We start from the raw sequence: 24,123 nt of genomic DNA, 5'->3' as shown, positions 1-24,123 counted from the left end.
TGCAATAAGGCAAAAAGGCCATAACTCAGCGAAACTTTCTGCACCTTAGTACAGAGAATTAGTAAAAAATTGTGTGCGAGTGCTTGTCTGTGAGTTTGTAAAGTGAAATGCAAATATCTTAATCTAATAACTTCAGGTGGTGATAACAGTAGGTTTCAATTGCAAGATTTCATTACAAATACAGACATACAGTTAAACATCGGAACAGGTGAAACTAAATACTTAAATAAAAAGCATACATTGTTATCATGGGAATGAAGTGACGATGTGGAAAATTTCAACACTAAGACAAAAATACCTTAGGGCAAAACACCCCAGAAGTTTTATGGAGTTTCAACGTACGTTGAAATGTCGAAAGCTACGTAAAACAACAGAGCGGTAACGCGCCGCGTCGACGCAACGGAGCGTGTCGGACGCTGCTCGGATTGCATTACTGGATGGTGTTTGCTTACCATCAAGCAACCTGCATGCTTGTTTTTACCTAAGTTATATGAAATAATAGACTATAAGTAACAACAAAACTTTATTACCATAAACATAGAACAAAAACAATACGATTCTTTAAAATTCAAAACAGATGCGGACTTATTGTTCACGAAATCAAATAAAAATATTACATTATGGAAACAATTGATAATTTTACTAAATTTTTAATTTTTATAAAACTTACTTAAAGTTTTATAACAGATATCGATTTGTATGCACCATATTTTGCAACACCACTACAACCTGCGGTAGGTCAACAAAACGCGGTCACACATTGATTATTCTTAAATGACATTGTAATTGTTATATTCATATGAAGATCCAGCGTTGTGCTGTGTTTGTATATGTTCTGTCCAGGCTTCAATGTCTCTGAAATCCTGCAAAAAGAAAGCATATTTTTTACAACTTTTATAACTTGCACTGTATGTAATGTAACGGGTGGAATCTTGTAACTCAATTTTGAAGCAGATATCTTCAACCGATTGAGCTGAAATTTTGTACACGCGTTAAGTTCGGATCACAAAGCATTATTATGATAAAAATGATCGTCGGCGGTAACACCTAAACCGTTGACTGCACGGACATGATATATTTTTGTCACACATTGAATGCAATAAGATCTCCCTGACATCGACATTTGATATATTAGCCCTTCTGGCATGATAGGGACCAACACTGTTCAAATGAGTTTTTTTCGGCATTTCTTCTTAGCAGTGGTCGTTCCGAAATGCCAGTAGTTTGTAGCTTGTGAGAAATAACTATTTAATAAAAAAATTGACGTGAAAAAGTGCCTGTGAAGGTCTAATTTCCGAATAAATGATTTGAATTTGAATTTGATAATAAAATCTTGTGTAAAAACTTATTAATCTAGACGAGACTCTTTGAAATTTTGCATACATGTAGTTTGAAGTATGGAGAAGGACATAGGGTACTCCCGGAAAAACAATTGTTCCCGTGAGAAATTCACACGGGCGAAGAGCTAGTTCATAATATTAGTTAGGATTGTACAGGACATATAGGAACAACAAATGAAGAAGTACTAGACAAGATCAAAGGGAGAAGAACATTATTGAAAGCAATAGAGACAAGAAGGGGAAATATCACATTGAAGGAAAAATCGAAGCAAGAAGTGGAAAAGGAAAGGCAACAAGGGCATTCCTAGATGTAATAAAAGAGAAGGCAGAGCTCGTGTCGTATAGGGAGGTGAAATCGATGGCTGAGGACAGAATTAGATGGAAAATGCTCCACCGACAAGAACAAAGTTTTAAATGAATCGATGATGATAGGACTGTTCCTACAAGACAAAGCACCCACCTCCCCGCAGTACTGGCAGGGGAGCAGGCCGAGGCCGTGGCCGGCCACGTGCAGGTTGAACTTGGAGCCGCTGACGAAGCGCAGCCCGCACGTGTCGCAGACCCAGGCGTGGCCGCCGTCCGCGCCGTCGCAGTCGCTGGTCTGATTCTCCGTTTTCACCTTCTTCGGCTCCCGCGGCTCGTAATACGGGCATGCTGTTGTGTGGAATATGTCAGGCGGCTGTGCCTCGGGGAGTTTTAGCGATCTTGTTAGTAATTTCGATATTGATATGTTCAAATGTAGTGTGTTCTTTCGAAATTAAGTTTTGTGGTGTTTATATCTTGATTATGTGTATTAGGTACTTTGTTGCGTGTTGCTCTCAATTTGTTTTTATCTAAGTATTTCTGTAATTACCAGCTGGAACCTATAATTGGATTCTTGCAACCCATTGATATGTACCTATATATCTAGTTTTTAAGAATGCAAGCTATTGGTTCTCCTTGAACATGTTAAAATAAAAATAATAAATACAAAATGCCCTGTAGCGTTCAATATTCTACTCGTGTGTCTAAAAACCAGATGAATGAACCGAAACATCTGAATGGATCAACGTGTACAGTCAACAGCACATCAAGTTATGATTCTCTATGACGCGGTAATAGCAGCGGTGCGAGTTTGCAATGAATATGGGTAGGTTAATGTACTGTTGACTGTTGCTAGATGGCATTTCTGGTCATGTTTAGGTTTCAATTCAATATTAATCCAACCATATAGTTCAATATACTAATATTAGAACTGCGAAAGGTTATTTTGTTCTATTAATTGTAAGCGTAACTGCTATCGCCGCAAAACCGCTGAATAATTTCGAAAATAACTCAATCAGATCACACATGTAGAAGTTTAAATTATGTTCGTCTGAGCGGCCCCGAAATCTATGGTTTAAAATTCTATAGATAGACTCACGGCCATGTCCAACATGAGTCTTGTAGAAGGTTACAAGTACTCTGTCCAAGGTCTCCGTCACGATCATGTGCGCCGGGCAAGCCTTGCCAGTCTTGTAGATTTGGCGCTCTGGCGCCGGACGCTTGCCTTTACCCTAAAACATTGATGTAATTATTATAATAACTCATGGATATCTAATATTATACATGTGAAAGTATATCTGTGTGTCTTTCGTGTGAAAAATATAAATAAATATAAATATATAAGGATAAATCACACAGATTGAGCTAGCCCCAAAGTTCGAGACTTGTGTTATGGGATACTAACTCAACGGTACTATATTTTAATAACACATATATAGATAAACATCCAAGATCCGGACCAATAAGAAAAATATCATTTTCCATCACGACCCGACCGGGGTTCGAACCCGGGACCTCTCGGTTCAGAGAATGAGGGATTAAAAGAATACCTGGTAGACATAGACTCCAGATTGGCTGCACATGTAGTGGGAACGGACTCCCTCTATTGTCTGTTTGCTCGCCGTCGTCTTCCTGAAGCGGTACTTCGTCTCCTCTTGAATGGCGCTTTTGAACAGGAGGAAATCTGCGAAAAGTGTGTAAAAAGTCAAACTATTATTCAGAAATCAGACAGTACAGACAGACAGACAAAATAGCAAATTCAAATCATTTATTCAGAAATTAGACCTTCATAGGCACTTTTTCTCGTCAATCTTTATATTTATAGTTATTTCTCACAAGCTACAAACTACTACTATTATTTATAATTAAAATATTATTAACTACTAAAATTGTCATAAACGTAACTGCCATTACTACTAGCAACAAACTTCTGACATTTCCAAACGACTACTGCTGAGTAGAAATGCCGAAAGAAACAGTCATTTAAACAGTGTTGGTCCCTAATATATCAGAAGGGCTTGCTTTTTGGATATTTTTCTAGTAGTAAAACAAAGTACATAAAATACACGGTCAAAAAGTATGAAAAAACATGAGCGCTGATAAAAATATATATACCTAAAAGTACCTCTAATATCTGAAGAACTTACCATCCATGTTGTAAAATTCTAACTGTTCCACCTGCTCGCACACCTTGTGCGTGTGGAGGAGGTGGGCGCTAAAGTGTGAGCCGTAGCTGACCCGCTCATCGCAGAGAGGACAGATGAAGGCTTTCCGCTTTTCCACCTAAAATTATCATAAACTTAACTGCCTTTAATAATTCATCACAGTTCTGAAAGATACAACGAGAAAATGTCGATTATCTGGTACAGTTAGGTCTTCAATTTGTAGTTTGTGTCAAAAGCCGATATACATAGGCTACAGTAGATAGATAGATAGATAAACTCTTTATTGCACCATTCACAAAGGAGTACACTTACAACAAGATGTTCAAACATAATGAGTGCAAAGGCGGACTTATCGCTAATGCAATTTCTTCCAGCCAACCTTTGGATGGAAAGAGACACAAGTAAACTAAGAGGGTGCAGTAAACTTAACAGTATTAAATAATTAGACAAAAAAATAAAATATTAAAAATAAAAAGATATAGAAGAAATATATAAACATACAGACAAGTGTTGTTATAGAACAATGAATAAATATATAATAGATTAAAGAAGACTAATATAATGAGACTTTACTTGCTTCCTAAAAGATGACAAGGTTTGTAGACAGTATCTCTGTGTCACTCTTGTTTTTACTTGTTCCTCCACAATTTCTAATGTAGAACCTTCTCTTTATTCATTTTATGATATACTGACATCCTCTACGTTTTTCCTTAACTTACGCCATGAAAGAACTTCCAAACGTCGCTTCTAAAAATAATGAAATATCTTCGGATTGGATGCGGTAATGGCTAAATGCCTTTATCGACTGCTGGGCAACAATAGCATTTCCAAAGAGAGTTGACAACCGGCGGCCGCTCATCAGAGCCGAATCTTCAAAATTCATTGTGGGGGTCTGAAATAGTTTCTTCAAAAAGAAACTGTATAGATAGAAATAGTTTTTTCAAAAAGAAACCTCACCTCTAAGCCATGGGCCTTCCACAGGTGCTTATTGAGGATCTGCTTCTGGCTAAAGTCCCGGGTACACATGGGGCATTTCTTGCGCTCCCCTGACACGTTCTTCATTGTTTGGTCAATGATGAATTTCACTGAAAGGAGATAGACAACACTATTTTTATTTTTAAAAAGTATAAATATAGCTCACTTGCTCTTCGTTCTTTCATTTTCTGTATCTGTTTGGTGTTTACCGTCCTAATCACGACACGGTTTCCGATTCGCGAACTACCTATGAGATGTTCCGTGTTTGATATTTCTTGGATTCTTGTGGGGATATGTATACCTAATTATAATTCAAATGGTTAACCATTCTTGTGGCCTTTGGTTTGATTTCGGTAAGAACAACAAGGTCAATGGTAACAAGGTCAATTTTTAAGTAGGTTTTGAAAATTCACAAATTAATCACTTCTAGTTGGCCTAGCTTGGCCTTCTCATTATTGAAAAGGTGATTGGCCTATTTTTCTTTATTATAATAGCACAATTTATAAAAAACTATAATGAAACCAAAGATTTGATTATTTATTATTATTTATATATATCTGATTTTATTATTTATATCTGATTTGTTTATTTATTACATTAATAAATAAATAAATCAGGGAGATCTCTAAAGATCTCCCAACCTAATATTAAAAATGCGAAAGTAAGTTTGTTACCTCTTAACGCTGTATATACTCAATTAATCTTCTTGAAGTTTTGCATAAATATAGTTTGAAGTACGGAGAATGACATAATGACTGCTCCCGTGAGAAATCACGCGGGCGAAGCCGCGGGCAAGAGTTTAGTTTATTATATAGCCTATAGATTTATAGTTTACTGAATCAGACTGACATTTGTGAGTAAACTCTAAAGCGCCCTCTACAGGTAGATGTTTAAGAAGAAGTTGAATCGACAATAAAAGCAATGTAATCGCAAATTTTTGACGTCAATACGAGTACAGTGATGTAAATAAAAGTTGAATAAGCAATTTCCAATTTGAATATGAATCGCGACTCACGCCCATGTTTCATCCGAAGATGTGTGAAGCAAGCCTTCCTGCTACTGTACACGTTTTCACAGAAGTGGCACGAGTACTGACGGCTTTCCATCTCCGTTTTTATGTTTTGGCATCTGGAAGAACAAATGAAACATTGCAGACAGACGAATGGACAAAAATATATACTGCTTCTATGATCTTTTGAGAGACGGTAGCCAAAACGATTTAAACGGGCGTTTAAGATAAAAGAAAAGAAAGAAAGAAAGAAAGAAAATTTATTTGCTAAAAACATGAGTACAAATAGACAAATTGATGTCAAAATGAATTAGACCTACACGTTTTACCGAATATAGGTATGCAAATATAAATAAATAAAGTGGAGCATGCTATCCACTACAAATCCAAAACAAAAAAAGAAATCATTTAAAGTATAATAACATTTATCAGTTAATAAAGACTTGAGGTGCTTTTTAAATAGATTTAAATTTAAGCTTTTATATTGATTTGGAATTTTGTTGTAAATTTTCGGTGCCATACATACTATGCTATTACCGAGTAAAGCAGTTTTTGATGGGTGCATGCATAATCGATAGATATCTCGATGATAATAGTAGTGTACTTCATGTCCATCTTACGACTATTGTTGAAGGCTTACACAATATAAATACAAGCAAAAGTTGACAAAATATATCTTTAAAAGCACTCTGTTAAAATAATATAAAGTTTGTAGTTTTTTTATAATAATAATTTGAACAGCGGTATTACTGAAGGAATCGACTCGAGGTTCTGAGTGTCAGGTTCGTCGCCAAAGAATCTCCCATTTTTATCTCTTTCAAAGAGAATCAGTTGGCACATTCTAGGTTCTTCTTTCATCTCAAACATAAAAGCAGTGTGGAAATGAAAATAGATACTTGAAACTGATATTTAGGTCACGGGAAAGCAATGAATGAGATTGTGCTAGGACGGTACAGTGTGTAAGAAGTAGTGCTAAAAACGCCTATATAATGCGGTGAATTTGCAGCCTAATTAATGATGATGATTTAAACAGGGGAATACATATGTCTCAGTGGCGTTTCCTTCAGAATATATTCAACATTGGGGAGGAAGAAAATATACTTGCATTCCTTATCAGTTAGCAACGTTCACAACGGTTGTCGATTGACAAATAATTCGGGTTGCTGGTGTCCATATGGACTGCGGTTGTTTGCTTACCACCAAGTAAACTGATTTGAATATTGTAAAAACAATTTGTATAGAGGAAGCGGGTGAGATTTGTCAGGAAACCCTTAGTCTCTTCCTACTCCCATTGGAAACAGACGTGATACTATGAATGTAAATAAAACTTCGACGTACTGGTTGACATGCTCAGCTGGGTCTTTCATCGGCTCTCCACAGAGGAGACACTTCCTCAGAGGCATGCCGGTGCGTGGTTCGACCTCGTGTATCGATCTGATATGTTCGTGGGCTTCGTCTACCGAAGACAGTTGCAGCTCGCAGTAGATACAACGCGTCTCGTCCAAGGTCTGAATCGCGTGCTCCTCATCCAAAGCTGTTTGTTATTGAAGGACATAAAGATTATCTTTCTATGGATATGCGTGTCATGGTCTGACGATGAATGACTACTAAGGATGACGAAGACCATGAGAAGTGGAAAGCGGAAAAAGGTCTCTGGGCTCCGACGTTTGAATTGATGGAGATATACAATAAGCCATGTCACCTCTAACGATAGTAACAATAGTAACAAAAATGTCATTTCTGCCACAAGCTTTTATTGTCGTCAGAGAGATCATGTTGCATTTAGCACGGGCAAACAAAATCATGTTCGTGTTGTAAACCGTTGAGGAGTTTCCTCGTTGGCAGCCGATCTTGGGTGCAACATTAGGTCATGATTGTTATAATAATGCATTGTCTTGAAAACTGAAACGACATGGAAAATTTCAACTGTGTATGACAAGCGGAAGTAAGATTAGATGAAAATCTTGCAAAATTTGATCATATAGTAAATGAATCATTAATAATAATAAAACAGACAGACGGGAGGAATGAAACTAAATAAAAGCTTATCAAAATAAAGGAAATATCATGATATTTCCTTTATTTTCACTCACTATCACAACCAGGCTTCACTTCGTCGCTGTCGCCTCTCGTTTCCTCTTCCAAAATATTCTCATCCAGATATTCTTCGTCTGAAGAAAAATGGAATTATTATTTTTTTATAACGAGCTAATTGGCAACGACTGCATTCCTAATGAGGGTTGACTCATAGTCGTAGTGCAGCACACACATAGCCGAACCTTCAAGAATCAGGTAAATTTTCGTGCAGTTCCCGAGTATTGGGCGTCACACCGGTGAACGCAACTGGAAACAGGATGAGATAGAGAGAGACAGCCAGAGCGTAATGGAAAGAAGAGTTACATAAACATACTTACATACTATGCAGTCTCTACATGCGTGGGAAAAGGTCAGAAATAAAAATGATCAGTTTTATCTCATCGTCGCGTATACTTCATGGCTTAGGGTCGACCATTACGTGGGATGTAACACACGCAACGACAATTTTTCATTGCCTTCATCCTTCTTTTCACACACAAGCTGATAAATCATTAACTGAGATGCAGGTTTCCTCACGATGTTTATTGTTTCCTTCACCGGAAGCAAGTGGTGGTCTATTAAAACTACCATACACGAGTCAGATTGGTACCTATATACAAACTCATGGGACAAGAATGAATAGGAATCTAAGGCCCATTTCAGTTCACAGACTGGCTTAACACCTGGACCATCACTGCGATGTTCCAGAAGAGGTATTTTATCTATATTATCACCATCATGGGGTGCCAGCTTCGAGTTGAAGTTTGGAGGTCAGCACACGGAAACCCTCGCGGCTTTGGGCCGCTATTTTCAGTTGGTTGTATCTAAGTCCGGTCCAATCCTTTATGTCATCAAACCACTTTCGTCGAGGGCGGCCAGGAGGTCTTTCGCCAAGGATTTTGCCTTCAAGAATCAGTCTTAGAAATTCAAACATACCTACCTATATTACCAATGTATATACCTACCTTTTATGCTTTTCATGACAGATATAGTGTTCAAGGTCTGCTGTTTGAAGGCTGTAGCTATCTCCAATTTTTCTATGCAATTGGCACAGATATATTTCAGGTTACCATCGATCTAAAATAGTTGTGATTTAAAAAAATGCCATAATATTACACTATCGCCTAACACGTCGACGTGCATGCACAAGCATTGCGTAGTTTGTATGCCAGCTATTATTAAACACAATGAAAAGCCAGCAATGTATGCAGAATCCGCCAAAGTTCCGCCAATTGCTTCGCGATAATGTATACCCGTACCCGGCATTAAAATCAAAACATAGCTAGCTACCTACCTCGGAAAAAGCTTTGAAATTGAAAATAAATAAATTGTTATTAAAATTTCCATAATATTATAAATGTGTATTTAATTTTTTTTTATTTACAATTCTAAATTGACTCCTTATTTATTATAAGTTATATGGATTAATCAAAAATACTAAAATATAGATTTAAATACCTAGCATAAAAAAGTTGGCAACCCTAGGTCAGAGTGAAAGATCGTCTATCTGATATATTCAAAATCCAATGCAAATTTTAATCTCAATAAAACTGAATATCACAAGTTAAATTACGTATGCACAAAGACTAACAGACAACGTGGAAAGTGAAAATAAATAAAGGATTGTAAAATATAAACTACAACAAAATACAAGATAAGAAAGTAACCTTGATACCAAAGCATGTTTCAAACATTTTCCCATAACTATCTTCGTTATCAGAGTCGACAACAAATAGGTCGCATAAATCATTGCTACTCATGCAGCTGATGCAACCTACTAATTCCTCATCTTCCATGGTTAAATTAATCGTGATTTTTACTTAAACCAAAAAGGCCATTTACAGTTTCACATTTACAAACAAATGAGGAACGATTAAAGGATGGTCGCGCATCGATAAAGAATGTCATAAAAAATATTTAAATTTATAATCGAGAAGTGCTCGACTAAGATATAAAAACAAAATTCGAAAAGTCAAATTAATACAACATTATCTTCTACCCAAATGATAAAAACAGTAGTTAATATATATATATATATATATATATATATATATATATATATATATATATATATATATATATATATATATATATATATATATATATATATATATATATATATATATATATATATTATTTAAGTATATGGGTACGTAAGGATTTAAAACTTAAAACTGTTATAGGTTCGTTGTACGGCTGTCCGCCCGTATCGCACGTAGTCCATTGAGTACCCAACCGAAGCGAGCATGGTCGATTGACCAATAAAGCGCAGTATAATATAGATAGGTACTATGAAAGCGTGCAATGTTAATTTTTTCAGATTTTTGTCTGTGTTCTTTATTTAAAAAATTCAGTTAATAAAACACAGATTCAGACATCAAAGATTCTCAAATCAATATCTGTAAGTATACAATATGTTTAATTATGTGAATATATTTATGTTTACTTAATTATTTATTGCTAATTTCTAATAATTTTAGTTTGTGTGCTATTTTACATCATTATGATTATGCCTTATATAGTATAGTGGCCAAACGCGCATGCGCGTCGCCTGATGGTAAGCAACAACCCAACCCATGGACATCTGCAACCCGCCTACGCCACGGGACATGGATGTGTTGCCGACTTAAATCCCATATTGTCCCGTATACCTAGACCTACTACTTATTTTTATGGGCCGTCCATTTATTATCATATTGTTAAATGAGTGACATTTAAATCGATCGATTGTGATTTAAATTTTTAGCCCAACACTTTTGATTTTACTTTAAATTTGCAATGTCAAATTCATGTCAAATTTTAAGGACGTTGACGTTTGTATTTTGTTGGTTGAATGAACAATGGATGAACTTTAACTAGATACATAGTTACTAGGTTTCAGTCTAATCAGAATTGTATATCTAGTTCCTTACAGCGGAAAGCATGGAAATAGGTAATAAAAATATAAATTTTTCAACTGAAAATAATAATAATAAAAAAAAAAATTAAATCCACAAGAAAAAATTTGGTAATATAATCCATAGATTTCAAAATTCTATTTTGTCTGTCTATATTGGATAGCACCGTTTTCAAACCAAAAAATATATACAAGTTTACTTGTAGATTTGGTTTTAGGTCATAACAAACTAGGTACATTATGTATTAGTGGAGTATATTCGCTCTAGTTTCTTTGAATGAGGATAGCTTGATATAAAAAGGTAACTATTATTTTAGGAGCCTGTAGACCGTGTGAAGTGGTGATGAAAATGGAGGAGAGGTCCGTGTGCTCTTGAGAAAGTAGCTCAGATCCACAGAAATCATAAAATGACATATATATAAGCTAAGAATATTATTTTCATGCTATTAGACCAAGAGCCGAGTTAGCTGCTGCGAGTTGGCTTCGCTCCCGTGGGGATTTCGGGATAAAAGTACCCTATGTGTTATGTCAAGTTATATTCTACCAGTGAACCAAATTTTATAACAATTCGATCAGTAGATATTGCGTGAAAGAGTAACAAACACACGTAATCCTCACAAATGTTCGCATTTATTATAATATTATTAGTATAGTAGGACTAGCGGCCCGTCCCGGCTTCGCACGGGTAAAACCATAATAAAAATTCCTCAGGAATTACACTATCTATTAAAAAAACCCGCATTAAAATCCATTGCGTAGTTTTAAAGATTTAAGCATATATAGCGAGCGACTTTGTTTTACAAAGTCGCTCGCTATATATGCTTAAACTTAACTTTGTTTTACAAAGTCGCTTCCCGTCTACTATGTAGTAGTCACGGTGTGTTATATATAAGTATATTTTTGGAACATTTAAATAACGTGACCCATTGCATAATAATTAACTGTTTCAAAAGCCATGACTGGTCCTCTAAAAAAATATTTTAATTGACGCCTTTAAAAGTAAACGAGCAAAGGTGAAAACAAGAAATTTATTTTGTGTACTTCGTATACTTCTAGGCGTTGTTGATTGGATTTATTACATAAGTAAGTAAGTAATTCCATGATTATATGTTATTCATTCTGTAAACTAGGACTTTACAATAAAATAATAATTAGAAATAAAGTTTTCACAAACAGAACCAGTTAAAATAATAACATAGTTATAAGTAGATTTTATGCCGGCGGTTCGAATTCTCGTGCAAATCTGGGGATATCCCGTAGGATTTCGGGATAAAGTTACCATTCCAAAACATATTCTACTTATGTAACAAATGTCCGTATAGATTTTGCATGAAAATAAACCAACAACATTCAAACTAGTATAAATGTTAGTAGGACATGTTTTAATTTAAAAAATGTAAAGTAAAAATTCTAACATATTTTTTGTATATATCTCAATTACATGCGGATTTTCAGTTCAATTTTTCTTACAGGCTGAAAGTACTGGACGTAGAAATGTAAAATTTGGAATGATTATAAAATTCCCACGGGAACGAGAAACTAAAGGAATTATTAAGAGTGTACGTGGTCGCGAGAAAATCTAGTATTTCTCTATACTTCTGTATCAATGTATGCATGCGACAAATCAGGTAAGCCGCATGCTTATTTGTCTGTTTGGTAGAATAAAAATAAAATTAATATGTTAAATGCGAAAGTCAGTCTGTATTATCAAGCTGAATTGCTGGGCAAATTTTGTTGAAATCTGAGATAAATAATCTTAGTTAAATGACCCGAGGTCAAACACACCGCGGGCGTAGCTGCGCGCAACAGCTAGTTATATTTAAGCGGCATTAGTTCAATAACCACGGAAGGCCCGTACTGGAAGTCAGTACACGAACAAAAAAAGTTGTGTTGTGTGCGCGTGCGCCTCGCACGTGCTGCGCATCTGCGCAGGGTAAACACGCGGCCAGGAGTCCTGAACATTTTGTATCTAAACGAATATAATATTATCATAATTTTTTCTTTGTTATTAGTAATTTTAAGGCGTTTCACCTCAATCTAATCAAATTGAAGCAGAGATATCTAAGGTGTTACACGCAACCTCAAATAACGCCTATTCATTATTTCCTTGAAAATTCCCAAATTGTAGTGTTTTTATTAGTGTTTTTATTTATTTACTAAACTATATTGTTCCATGAAAAAAATATAAATGCAATGCTTAAATCATTCTGTATGAGCTGACCGAATTAGGAGAAACAGTAGGAATCGTGCGGTTCAAAAAAGTAATACGATAGAAAAAAAAATAGGCCGGGGCTTTGGAGCGTTAGGGGCAGTGAGTCAGTATTATTCTATTAATAACAATAATACAACTGATAACATAAAAAGTTCACAGCAAAAATGTTTTTTTTACATATAAGTAACGCAAAGTTCTTAACATCAAAATGATATTTTTTTATATGTTTTACTAGCGACCCGTATCGGCTTTGCTCGGGTAAAAGCATAATACTTATCCACCTTCTTCAGGTGTTCCACTATCTATTGGTGAAAACTGCATAAAATCCGTGAAGTAGTTATTGAGTTTATCGCCAAAAAAAATACGGACAGACAGCGGTAGAGTACTTTGTTTTATAATATGTAAGGATGTATCCCACTGCTGGGCAAGTCCTCCACTTTTGTCTTGTGTCAAAAAGTTAATTTAAAAAATTGATAAATCACGTTACTGGCAAAATGTTCACTACCCCGGCCGACAGTAAACAAAGTGCGATTGTAGACACGCCCCCACCCTCCCGCTCCAATCGCCCTCATCAATCAAATGTATATGCTAAAAATCTTTTATAGTTAAATCAACAAAATGAACTGCTATCGGAATTTTTATTTACCATACGTCAAATCATTTACCTGTGCCACAAAATTAATAATTTCTCGCTTCGCTCGGGTGAAACCATATTAAATTACACTTAAACCATCCTCAGGAATCAGTATATATCTATCGGTATAAATATCTATCGGTGAAAACAGTACTAAATATTAACTGTAATTTTTTACGACCTCGATGGCGCAGTGGTAAAGTGCTTGCCTCTGAACCGAGAGGTCCCGGGTGCGATCCCCGGTCATGATGGAAAATGATCTTTTTCTGATTGGCCCGGGTCACAGATTACCTATATAATACCGCCCGGGTCTTGGATGTTTATCTATATATGTATTTGTTATAAAATATAGTATCGTTCAGTTAGTATCCCATAACACAAGTCTCGAACTTACTTTGGGGCTAGCTCAATCTGTGTGATTTGTCCTTATATATTTATTTATTTATTTATGTTCGATTCATTAGAGATTAGTTATATGACAGTAAAATCAAGTTTTACCTGTCTAGTAAAAAAGTTTCTCATGTTTCATTAAATATTATAAGTCTTCTGCCGCGTCTGTCTGTCTGTCTGTTGCTATAAACTCAAAAACTACTGTACGGATTTTCATGCGGTTTTCACCAATAGATAGTGTGGTTCTTGAGTAAGGTTTGTGTGTATACAAAGCCGGGACGGGCCATTATAATTTTTTTTAATTGATTAAATAGAATAGATAGAGAAGCGGACATCGTAATTTCAAAGATAAAAAGAGCGTTCCTAGGAAAATAGCAGGAAATCCTATATTCCCATGCCGCGACAAGGTTCTGACGTCATAGTGTCATAAACACACACAAAGCAGACGGAACAAAAGACTAATTGTGATAGTGTAGGGCACTTACTCTGCGGACGGTACCCAGCTAGGGATGGGACACATGTTACTTGCATTTCATCGAAATCAGTACAATACTTTGAGTAACATACAGTTAATTTTGAAACATGTGTTTAAAATATGGGTGATAATTATGGCTTTATTGCCTGAAAATAAAAACATTTTCAATTTGACAGGTTAACCTTTTACATTATATACATTCTCTCACATCCAAACTTTCGGCATTTCTTCTCAGCAGTGGTCGTTTTGAAATGCTAGCAATTTGGCTAAATATTGTCTAATTTAGAAAATTACGTGAAATAGTGCCTGTGAGGGTTTTTAAGTATTTTTTTTTTGCCATCGCAATAAGTGATGTAAATATCCTAAATAAATAATTCTGGATTTTGATGCTCTCTCCTGTTCGCTGTTTGGTAGATCTTGAGCCGGTTTCAACCTCAATCAGGCAAATGCTGTTAATATAAGTATTTTTAAAATGGGTTTGAGAAGTCATGCTTCCTAAAATCACAGTTAATTTTAGGACTTCGGGGTGTTACAGTCAAAAACGTGACCGCGAATACACTCCGATGAGTGAGACCCAGTCGACATTCAGTATCGCGGTCCTCTGAATCAGAATGCGTGTCCCAACACTAGCCCAGTGATGCAACAAGGACGTTTTAATCAGAATTGCGAGATGTGGGATAGCGCATCTATTGTGCTTGTAAACTTTATGACTAATGACTATTATATTGTGTATTCGTATGTGCTATATTATTCGTATTTAAATAATTATGTAAATATATATTTTGCACCCACATGCTACTTATTATTATTATAAATGCGAAAGTTTGTGAGGATGTGTGTATGTATGTATGTTTTTTTCTCTTTCACGCAAAATCTACTGGACGGATTGTTATGAAATTTGGTACACGGGTAGAATTTAACCTGGAGTAACATATATCGCTCCCGTGGAAATTCCCGAAAGCCCCGGGCCGAAGGGATCTCTCAAAGTCAACCAAAGTTATAGTTTGAGAGGCTATATTTTCTCGATATTAGGTTAGAAGTAATGTTCAAATAAAAGGAACAGGTAATTTACTTAATTACTTGTCGCGCCCCGGGGCTTCGCTCCCGTAGAAATTTCGGGATAAAAAGTACCCTATTTGTTATTACAAGTTATATTCTACCCGTGTACCAAATTTCATAACAATCGTTTCGCTAGATTTTCCGTGATACATACTCACAAACTTTCGCATTTATAATCTAAGTAGGATCGTGATTAATGTGTTCATTTTCTATGTCAGTAGTTAGTCAAGGTTGTTGATCGTGCGTAGGAGCCGGCTAGTGTGGATAATAAACACCTACCTACGATTAGGACGTGAGAATGACTCGCTTGACAATGTAACATATACTAATATAGTTGCAAGTACTACATACCGTTTGAATAACAAGTTTCTACGGCTAAATAGGACTAAAAAGGAAAGGTCCCGATTCTCACACAATCTCAAGGTAGAATAGGCCAATGTTTTTGGATTTGCAAACATAAACCCAGTCAAAAATTTTGTGAGAAACGCACATCGATCGATGGGATATTTTTCGTTTGAAAATTAGCTTAAAGCCATTGGACATTTAGAGAAAAATGATGAAGTGAACTTGCGAATCGGGCTCCTGGGACCTGTCGACCACAGCCTCTGTCTAGTCAGATAGATACAAGCTTTTAACCGCGGCCTCGCCCGCGTGAATTTCACTGCGAAAGCGGAACAGACACAATTTTCATATAAACTTTCACCCCCCATTATAGTCATTGGGGGGTGGATTTTTGAAAAAAAAAAGCCTATATTTGAACCGAGGTCTTTAACTACATGTATACCAAATTTCATCAAAATCGGTCCAGCGGTTTAGCCGTGAAAGCGGAACAAACAGACATATAGACTTTTGCATTAATAATATTAGTAAGATATTAGTAAGGATGTGTGTGTTCTCAACAAGTCAAAAATACAATGTAGTTTATGTAGTTAACCGCAGATGGCACCGGAAGGGTTAAGTTTAACTTAGCTGCACCTGCTTGGTTCCGGCTGGTTTATGACTTTATTTATATCTTACTAGCTGCGACCTGATTGAAACAGTGGTGATTTAGACGCCCCCCTGTGGATCTAAAGGTCCCAGGTTCGAATCCTACTCGTGCCACATGAGTTTGTATACCAATCTGACTCATGTATAGTAGTTTTCATCGACCACCACTTGCTTCCGGTGAAGGGAAACATCGTGAAAACAAACGTGCACATTGGTTGATTATTAACTTGTGTGTGAATTGGAGAAGGCAATGGGAAACCACTCCATTAATAGTGCCAAGAAAATTGTTGTGTGTGTTTCATTCCACGTAATGACCACGACCCTCAGCCATGAGGAATACGACTATGAAGAAGCTGCGGAGCTTCGTTCCCGTGAGAATTTCGAGATAAAAATTACCCTATGTGTTATTCCAATTTATATTCTACCCGTGTACCTAATTTCATGACAATCCGTAAGATTTTGCGTGAAAGATTAACATACAGCACATACAGTTATACACATACATCCTCACAAACTTTCGCCTTATAATATTTGTAGGATTTATTTATCATACCTAAAACATTACAGATAGAATTTAGTTAATAGGTATTTTTGGTTTGGTTCATATCTTTGGTTGATAACACGTTGAAAGTAATTTTTGTGGTGTATTACAAAATATACTGTGATATAGATTAAGTAGCTAGCTCATCGCCTTTGAGAAGAATCAGTCCTTTCCTTTGATTGACTTTTACAATGTCCGCGGGAGGAGAAGCAGCTGATATATGTTTTTTATTCTCTTTAAAGAAAAATCCAAAAAGATTAGGAAGTACCCTATTATATCATTTAAATATAAATAAAATTAATATACAAATCACACTGATTAAGCTAGTCCGAAAGTGAGTTCGAGACTAACTAACTCAACGATACTATAAATTTTTAACAAATACATATATAGATAAACATCCAAGACCCGGGCCAATCAGAAAAATATCATTTTTCCATCATGAACCGACCGGGGATCGAACCCGGGACCTTTCGGTTCAGAGGCAAGCACTTTACCACTGCGCCACCGAGGTCGTCAATATCCTTTGGTCCATCTTAAACTGTTTTTCATAACTGGTTGCAAAAAAAGGAAATTTATTCACTGTTTCAGAACTAGATGTGCTCGGCCGATGTTTTTGCTAACAGTACGAGACAAAATGCATGTGTTATCCACCTGTTGGAGGTCGTTATTCTGCCCACAGCCCACTGGCTACACACAAAGTGTTCAAATATACACATTCAACACAAACTATCGAATGAAAAACACGAAATCACAAGTATTTTTAAAACGTTAGCACGTTAGCGCGTTAAGACGGTGAATTGTTAAAAATTAAGCAAAAGAATATAAGTATATTGTTTTGCTTTATTTTTAACAACAACAACAATTAATTTCCGACCATGGTCACGGGGTAACCCGGGGTACTTACCCCTAGTTACCCCGTGACCGTGGTGGTGTGGTGAGATGGTTAAACTCGAAATTAATAGTAGCAGTCACTTCAATCACCATTTTTTAAATTTTTTTTATTTGTATCACTAGACCATAACACAGCAACAAAATACAATATTTTGTTTTGACTGCAGAATCGGGATTAGTTTTACCAAAGCAGTACTAATAAAAGAAAATAAACAAAATGACTTAACAAATAGAAAAGCTAAGACTTAACAAAAATTAATTAAATGTAATATTTGTTAGTAAACATTATAAACAGGCGGAGAGAACAATGCTCAAGCAAATTGTATACAATACTGAATTTTTATGTACTTAAATTATAAAGAAATACGTTAAATTTAATTACTTTCAAAACTAATCTTAATCTTTCATGGGTCACAATCTCCACATTCGCTGATGCGCCACTATCCTCTAAGTGCGGCACAGACAACCGCTTATGTGATTTTATGTCATTGCCAAACGTGCAGTGGCATTGACAGAACGAGACAAAACACACTTTATAATATGCTTTATCATTTTTTATGAAAATCCGAGTCCGGACCCGTGCTTCACAAAAGTTCTTCACCTGGGTGAAGCACAGGGACTTCTAAGGTCCCAACATGACGTTTCTATAAATAATCTTCAAAAATAGTTTTTATGAAAAACTAGTTCCTGCGCGAAGCTTCGCCCGCGTATTTGATATTTGAAAAAATGCAGCTTTAAAATACATGAATACAAAATTACAACAAAATCTATTCAGCGTACAGCCGTGAAAGCATATAGACAGACAGAGAGACAGACAGACTTTAGAATTTATATGCCAACTGTTGGCCACTTTACCAATAAACTCTCTCTTTCATCGGAGCGTTTCCCCGGTTTCTTCCAACTGCTGGAGCGTCGGGGCCCAGGGTTCGCTTTCCTGATATTTCGTCTCCACTTCGCACGGTCACGATCCCTGGTTGTCAGATCATAGGCACGCATATCGCCCTTGACATTAAGCCAGCATTTTTTGTATTTGCCCCTTCTGCCTGGACGCCGTATGACAGTTTCTTGTGGTCCTTTTCAAGTATTTTTTTTAAGCGGCTTGCGAGCTTCTTTTTTGAAATGATTATGATGAAAGTGCCACTACGGACAGACAGATAACCACAGACTTACATTAACCAACAAGGAATTATAGCAATAAATAACACACGATAAACGATAAACACACAATATTATAAAACGAAAATCAGCTAGCGGAACCGCGGTACAAGCTAATATAGAAGATTATTTGTACCTTTGTTCGTCCGCTATCATTCATAGAATACACAAATCTTGATTTCCTAATCCTAAATTGGAGTCCCTTAATATTTCAGCGGTGGTAATCCCTTCAAAAATAATTTTATCTGTTCCTCTCACCAAAGTTTTGTACGCCATTTCTGGTTATCACCACAGACTTCTACAAAAATAGACACAACAGAATTATAATATGAGACGATTTTTACATATCTACCATGTATCTGCGCACTTATATCAAATATCATAAAATAGTAAAGATATTATAAAACAAATCCTTACATATTATAAAACAAAGTTCGCTGCCGCGTCTGTCTGTCTGTTCGCGATAAACTCAAAAACTACTGCACGGATTTTCTTACGGGTTTTCACCAACGGATAGTGTGATTCCCGAGGAAGGTTTAGGTGTATAATTTATTATGTTTTTGCCCGAGCGAAGCCGGGAAGGGCCGATAGTATTATATATTTTTGGTCCCAGGTGTTGTTATGGGAAAGGGACAAGCTGCAAGGTCTATCCCGTGGGCATTTTGGACTGCCAGATAAAATACAGGTTTTCCCATCATTGTAGGTAGTACACACAAGTATCATAAAACAATGTAATTTTTTTAAATCCTTTAATGTATTTGGTTGGCAAATTGTTCGCCCTGTAAGGACGTCGCGTCGTTGTTATGGAATAACTGGGCGGAATATGTAATTTGTAATTAAAGTTTTGTGTGTACATAAACAAAATATTGGTCCTGCCCCCATTGCTCCGTGGCGTTACGTCGCGCTGCGCTCTCGGATCAACGCAGAACAAGGTAGAAATTCTATAGAGTAATATATACGTCAAGGAACGCTATGTGAAACAAGGGAGCGGGAACGCGCTGGGTCGTAGCGTCGCAATACTTCGAAGCAATGGGGCCATGTTTTATCTTAATTTTGACGTATCTGTGCGCCATAGAAGTCTTCATTGTCCTTCTGACTAAACTTTTGTCCGATTCAGACGGTCCCCTGAATTATTCATGACCATTTATTTCTGTTTGTTAATAACTCTGCATTTTCACATGTAAATTACTTTTAATGAACACTTTTGTTTTCGTTTTTATCCCTAAGCTTCGCTTATATTATTTAAATAGTAAGTCATGTCAGATGCCTTTAGGCGATTTGAATAAAATGTGACACCAGTGTCAGCAATAACAATCTTTTAAAATTTTTGACCGCTGACCGCTGACCGCTGGCCGCGGGTGCCTCAAAGCTGCTGCTGTCAAATTCTTTCGTACTATACTAATAATGTATCCTTGAGAGGTATGGAGTGGTCATATTCCAGGGCGTAAACCGCACGCCAGTTACTCAAGCTATAAATTTTTATTAGAATTTAGCGGATGAAGATTGAGAAATATTTTTCATAAATTTAAGCGATTTTTAACCCCCGACGCAAAAAGAGGGGTGTTATAAGTTTAACGTGTCTGTCTGTGTATCTGTTTGTGGCATCGTAGCTCCCAAACGGATGAACCGATTTTCGTTTAGTTTTTTTTTTTGTGTCATAGATAATTTTATACCGAGAAAAATCGGTGCAGCCTTTTAAAAATTGTAGCAAAATGAATATTGAAAGTCGGCTTTTTTTAATTTACCTAACAAACAAACTTGTTCTGCAATTGAAGACCTAAAAATTGACTTATTTTCGTGTAGGACGCGTGGGATGTGAATAAAAATCCCCCTTTCGTTATTATGAAACACACCTTTCGCCGTAAAAACTAAAAATAAGATTACCTTCAACCCTATAGGAAGACATTTAGAATTTATTAGGGTTCCGTAAGAATACATTCATTTATTTATATATCTTTTTATTTGTTTTTATGTTTATAACCGTACTAGTTTTTGTCCTCGTCTTCGCCCGCGTGATTCACGGGACAACTGCTCCCGTGAATCACGCGGTTTTTCCGGTATAAAATGTAACCTGTGTCCTTCTCCGTACTTCTAAGTATATGCATGCAAAATTTCAAGAAGATTGGGTCTATAAAGCGTGAAGATGTAACAAATTTACTTTCGCATTTATAATATTAGTTAGGATTATGGTATATATATATTATTACACCAATAAATCCTGTTAAACGTGGTCTTAGAATCGCGCGACTATTGGCTCTGTCTGGCCCGTAAAGGAGAAAGACGTGATACTATAGAATGGGTAAACAAATTATTTTTCTATCATCTATCCATACTAATATAATAAAAAGGATTGTAAGGATTTGTATATTTGTTTGTAATGAATGAACTCAAAAACTACTGGGCTAATATTGATGAAATTTGGCAGAGACAGACAGTCGTGGGCAATGTTGAAAAGACTACTACTGGGAACAAAATCCGAATGGACACAAACTGAATAAAAAGTTAATATATAGGGAAAAAGCACAAAGATTGAGTTAGCCCCAAAGTAAGTTCGAGACTTGTGTTATGGGATACTAACTCAACGGTACTATATTTTGAATATCAAACATCCAAGACCAATCTGAAAAAGGTCTGGAAAATTCAATTATCCAACTTGACCTGACCGGGAACTGAACCCAGGACCTCCAGTGTAGCAGTCTGGCATGACGACCATTAGGCCACATGGCGAGGTCGTCAAAAATAGATTAATTAATGTACTGACTTCCCGTTATCCACAGCGGTTCGGTCTTGGCATATTTTTATTTTTACCTCTAGTGCAGGCCATGTGTTCGTACGGTCTTCATCAAAGAACAAAAGAATGGATTCACGATGGAAGTAAAAATAAAACTGTATACAGTATGTTTTCTGTTCAGGTTATATAAACTGCCAAACGGGCAAACGGGTGTGCGGTCTACCTAATGGTAAGTGGTCACTAAAGCCTTTCAATGTGCTTTTTAACCAATCCACCTCTTCTTCTGCTTTCTCCTACTCCATTAAATTTAATATTAGTCTTCTGCCGCGTCTGTCTTTCTGTTGCGATAAACTCAAAAACTACTGCACGGATTTTCATGCGGTTTTCACCAATAGATAGCGTGATTCCTGAGGAAGGCTTAGGTGTATAATTTATTATATTTTACCCGAGCGAAGCCGGGGCGGGGCGCTAGTTTTTAAAATCCATAATTCTCCTCCCTTCTCATAATGTCAACTGACCTCTGATGACCCAGAAGTTGACTGTTAGATAATGCTCTTATAGCATTCAGTTCGTGTACACAGACACAGTATCACGTCTTATCCCTTACGGGGTAGACATAACCAAGAGTGAAAATCGAAAGCCGTGTGTTTATTTATTAAGGCGTCTTATTGGTGGAATTGATTTTAAATAGTTATGCATATGCAAGCATATTGCCTTTTACAAATAAATATTTAAAAATTAAATAAATATAAATGTGTCTTCAATTAGCTGTTGCCCGTGACTCCGCGCCCAAAAGTTTCTTGAGATTGTTTCGTATATTTCCTCCGCCACATTTATGCAGCCATTTGACAACAATTTCAATAAATGCAGCCTATGTTTCACCTCGAACTACTCTGACTATATACACGCGAAATTTTATCAAATACGGTACAGTGGTTTCGTTGTCAAAGCGAAGAGACTTTCCACGTCATAAAATTAAGTACTAAATCAAAATAAAATAAATTGGAATTAATTAATAATACAATTTGTATCCCCCTGTGCGTAGTAGGGCGCGCCCCCTAGCTGCCCAAACCGGGCATCGAACCTCGGACATCTGGCTGCGCACGCGCCGCCCCGGCTCGCTCATCGCCGGTGGTTATATCCAGCTGTATATTATTATAAAAATATATTATAATTATTTGTATAAATTTTGTTATTCTAAGTTTCATTTAACTTTCTTAATTTATCCTTACCGCGTCTGTCTGTCTGTTCGCGACAAACTCAAAAACGACTGCTGAGGAAGGTTTAAGTGTATAATTTTTATATTTTTATCCAAGAAAAGTCGGGATGGGCCGCTTATTGTTTAACACAAAATGCTGGGTTCTGGAGCCGTGCCACCACAGAAATTCAGGATAACAAATTACTACCTGCTTGAACATATTGTATTATATTTGTGTACGAATATTCATCATAACCCGTTCAGCGGGTTTGCGTACGTAATAAACATACATAGGTACTATACATAATATACTATTATATATTTTCCGCCGCGACGAGCCAAACGAAGTGCAAGCGTTTCGTCGTTTTTTTGATACTGTAATTTATTTATTCACATAGGCACATCAATATTGTCGCATTCATAATATGCAACTAACTGTTGCACGTGGCTCCCCCCGAAAATAGTAGCGTAATGAATTGTAATTATTATTTTGTGCAAAGATTTAAAAAATATAAATATCTGAAAAAAATAATTTCACAAAATAATTTCCTTCACCTGGTAGATATTTATGGTGCTTTATATTCGCTGATCGTTACGAAGACGTAAGAAGCTTAAAATTGTGTTTACGTTACTTATGTAGGGTCAGAAAAAAAGGTGAAAAAATACATTTTATTTGAAGAATGGAAAAATAATTTGTAAGCTATTACATTTCATAGTAAAATGTTATTATTTTATTACGATGTATTTTATAAAAAGAAGGGGAAGTCTGTTGCCATGTATTATTTTTAGCTTTTAGTTTCTAGAAACTAAATAAATTATTTGATTGAGCTATACAGAAATACAGGCTTGTGAAAATAGTAACACTTCTTTTGTGTTTAATTATTTATACTCCTAAAAATAACACGCATTTTCATTTGTACCTTTTTTGTTCCCTTTTATTTAATTTTTTATCCCCAAATGACAGTTTACTTTTTCGGGAAATAGTGCTCCATTTATATTACATAGACTAGATGTTGCCCGGGGCTTCGCTCCCGTGGGAATTTTAGGATAAAATGTAGCCTATAGTAATCTTGGATAACGTAC

At 36.1% G+C, this 24,123-nt stretch overlaps 1 protein-coding gene and 1 long non-coding RNA gene across 6 annotated transcripts; one reads left to right on the top strand and one right to left on the bottom strand.

The window, feature by feature from the left end:
- Positions 1–690: 690 nt before the first annotated feature.
- Positions 691–9,725, bottom strand: LOC128680156 (zinc finger protein 711-like). Of its 4 annotated transcripts, none has more exons than XM_053763007.1 (11): positions 9,536–9,725; positions 8,834–8,945; positions 7,886–7,963; positions 7,131–7,326; positions 5,799–5,911; positions 4,766–4,893; positions 3,791–3,926; positions 3,194–3,327; positions 2,743–2,875; positions 1,801–1,994; positions 691–863 (listed from the first exon to the last, which is right to left on the bottom strand). In XM_053763007.1, exons 1-11 carry the CDS (start codon positions 9,662–9,664, stop codon positions 771–773), a joined length of 1,446 nt encoding a protein of 481 aa, XP_053618982.1. In that variant the 5' UTR covers positions 9,665–9,725; the 3' UTR covers positions 691–770. The 4 variants fall into 4 exon arrangements, with proteins under 4 accessions (XP_053618982.1, XP_053618983.1, XP_053618984.1 ...); XM_053763008.1 differs by having other exon boundaries at positions 9,544–9,652; XM_053763009.2 differs by lacking the exon at positions 9,536–9,725 and adding an exon at positions 9,327–9,477.
- A 986-nt stretch (positions 9,726–10,711) lies between these two features.
- On the top strand, positions 10,712–23,037 carry LOC128680187 (uncharacterized). 2 transcript variants are annotated; one of them, XR_008405825.1, is made up of 4 exons: positions 10,712–10,800; positions 12,237–12,392; positions 22,024–22,071; positions 22,888–23,037. It is a non-coding gene; the product is annotated as an uncharacterized LOC128680187 (long non-coding RNA). The 2 variants fall into 2 exon arrangements; XR_008405824.1 differs by lacking the exon at positions 10,712–10,800 and having other exon boundaries at positions 12,174–12,392.
- The last annotated feature ends 1,086 nt before the right edge of the window (positions 23,038–24,123 follow it).

The sequence above is a fragment of the Plodia interpunctella genome, chromosome 23 (genome assembly GCF_027563975.2).
Source record: "Plodia interpunctella isolate USDA-ARS_2022_Savannah chromosome 23, ilPloInte3.2, whole genome shotgun sequence".
In the NCBI taxonomy this organism is placed as follows: Eukaryota; Metazoa; Arthropoda; class Insecta; order Lepidoptera; family Pyralidae; genus Plodia; species Plodia interpunctella.
The sequence above is the reverse complement of the archived record's forward strand: the minus strand, read 5'-3'. Positions and strand labels throughout refer to the sequence as shown.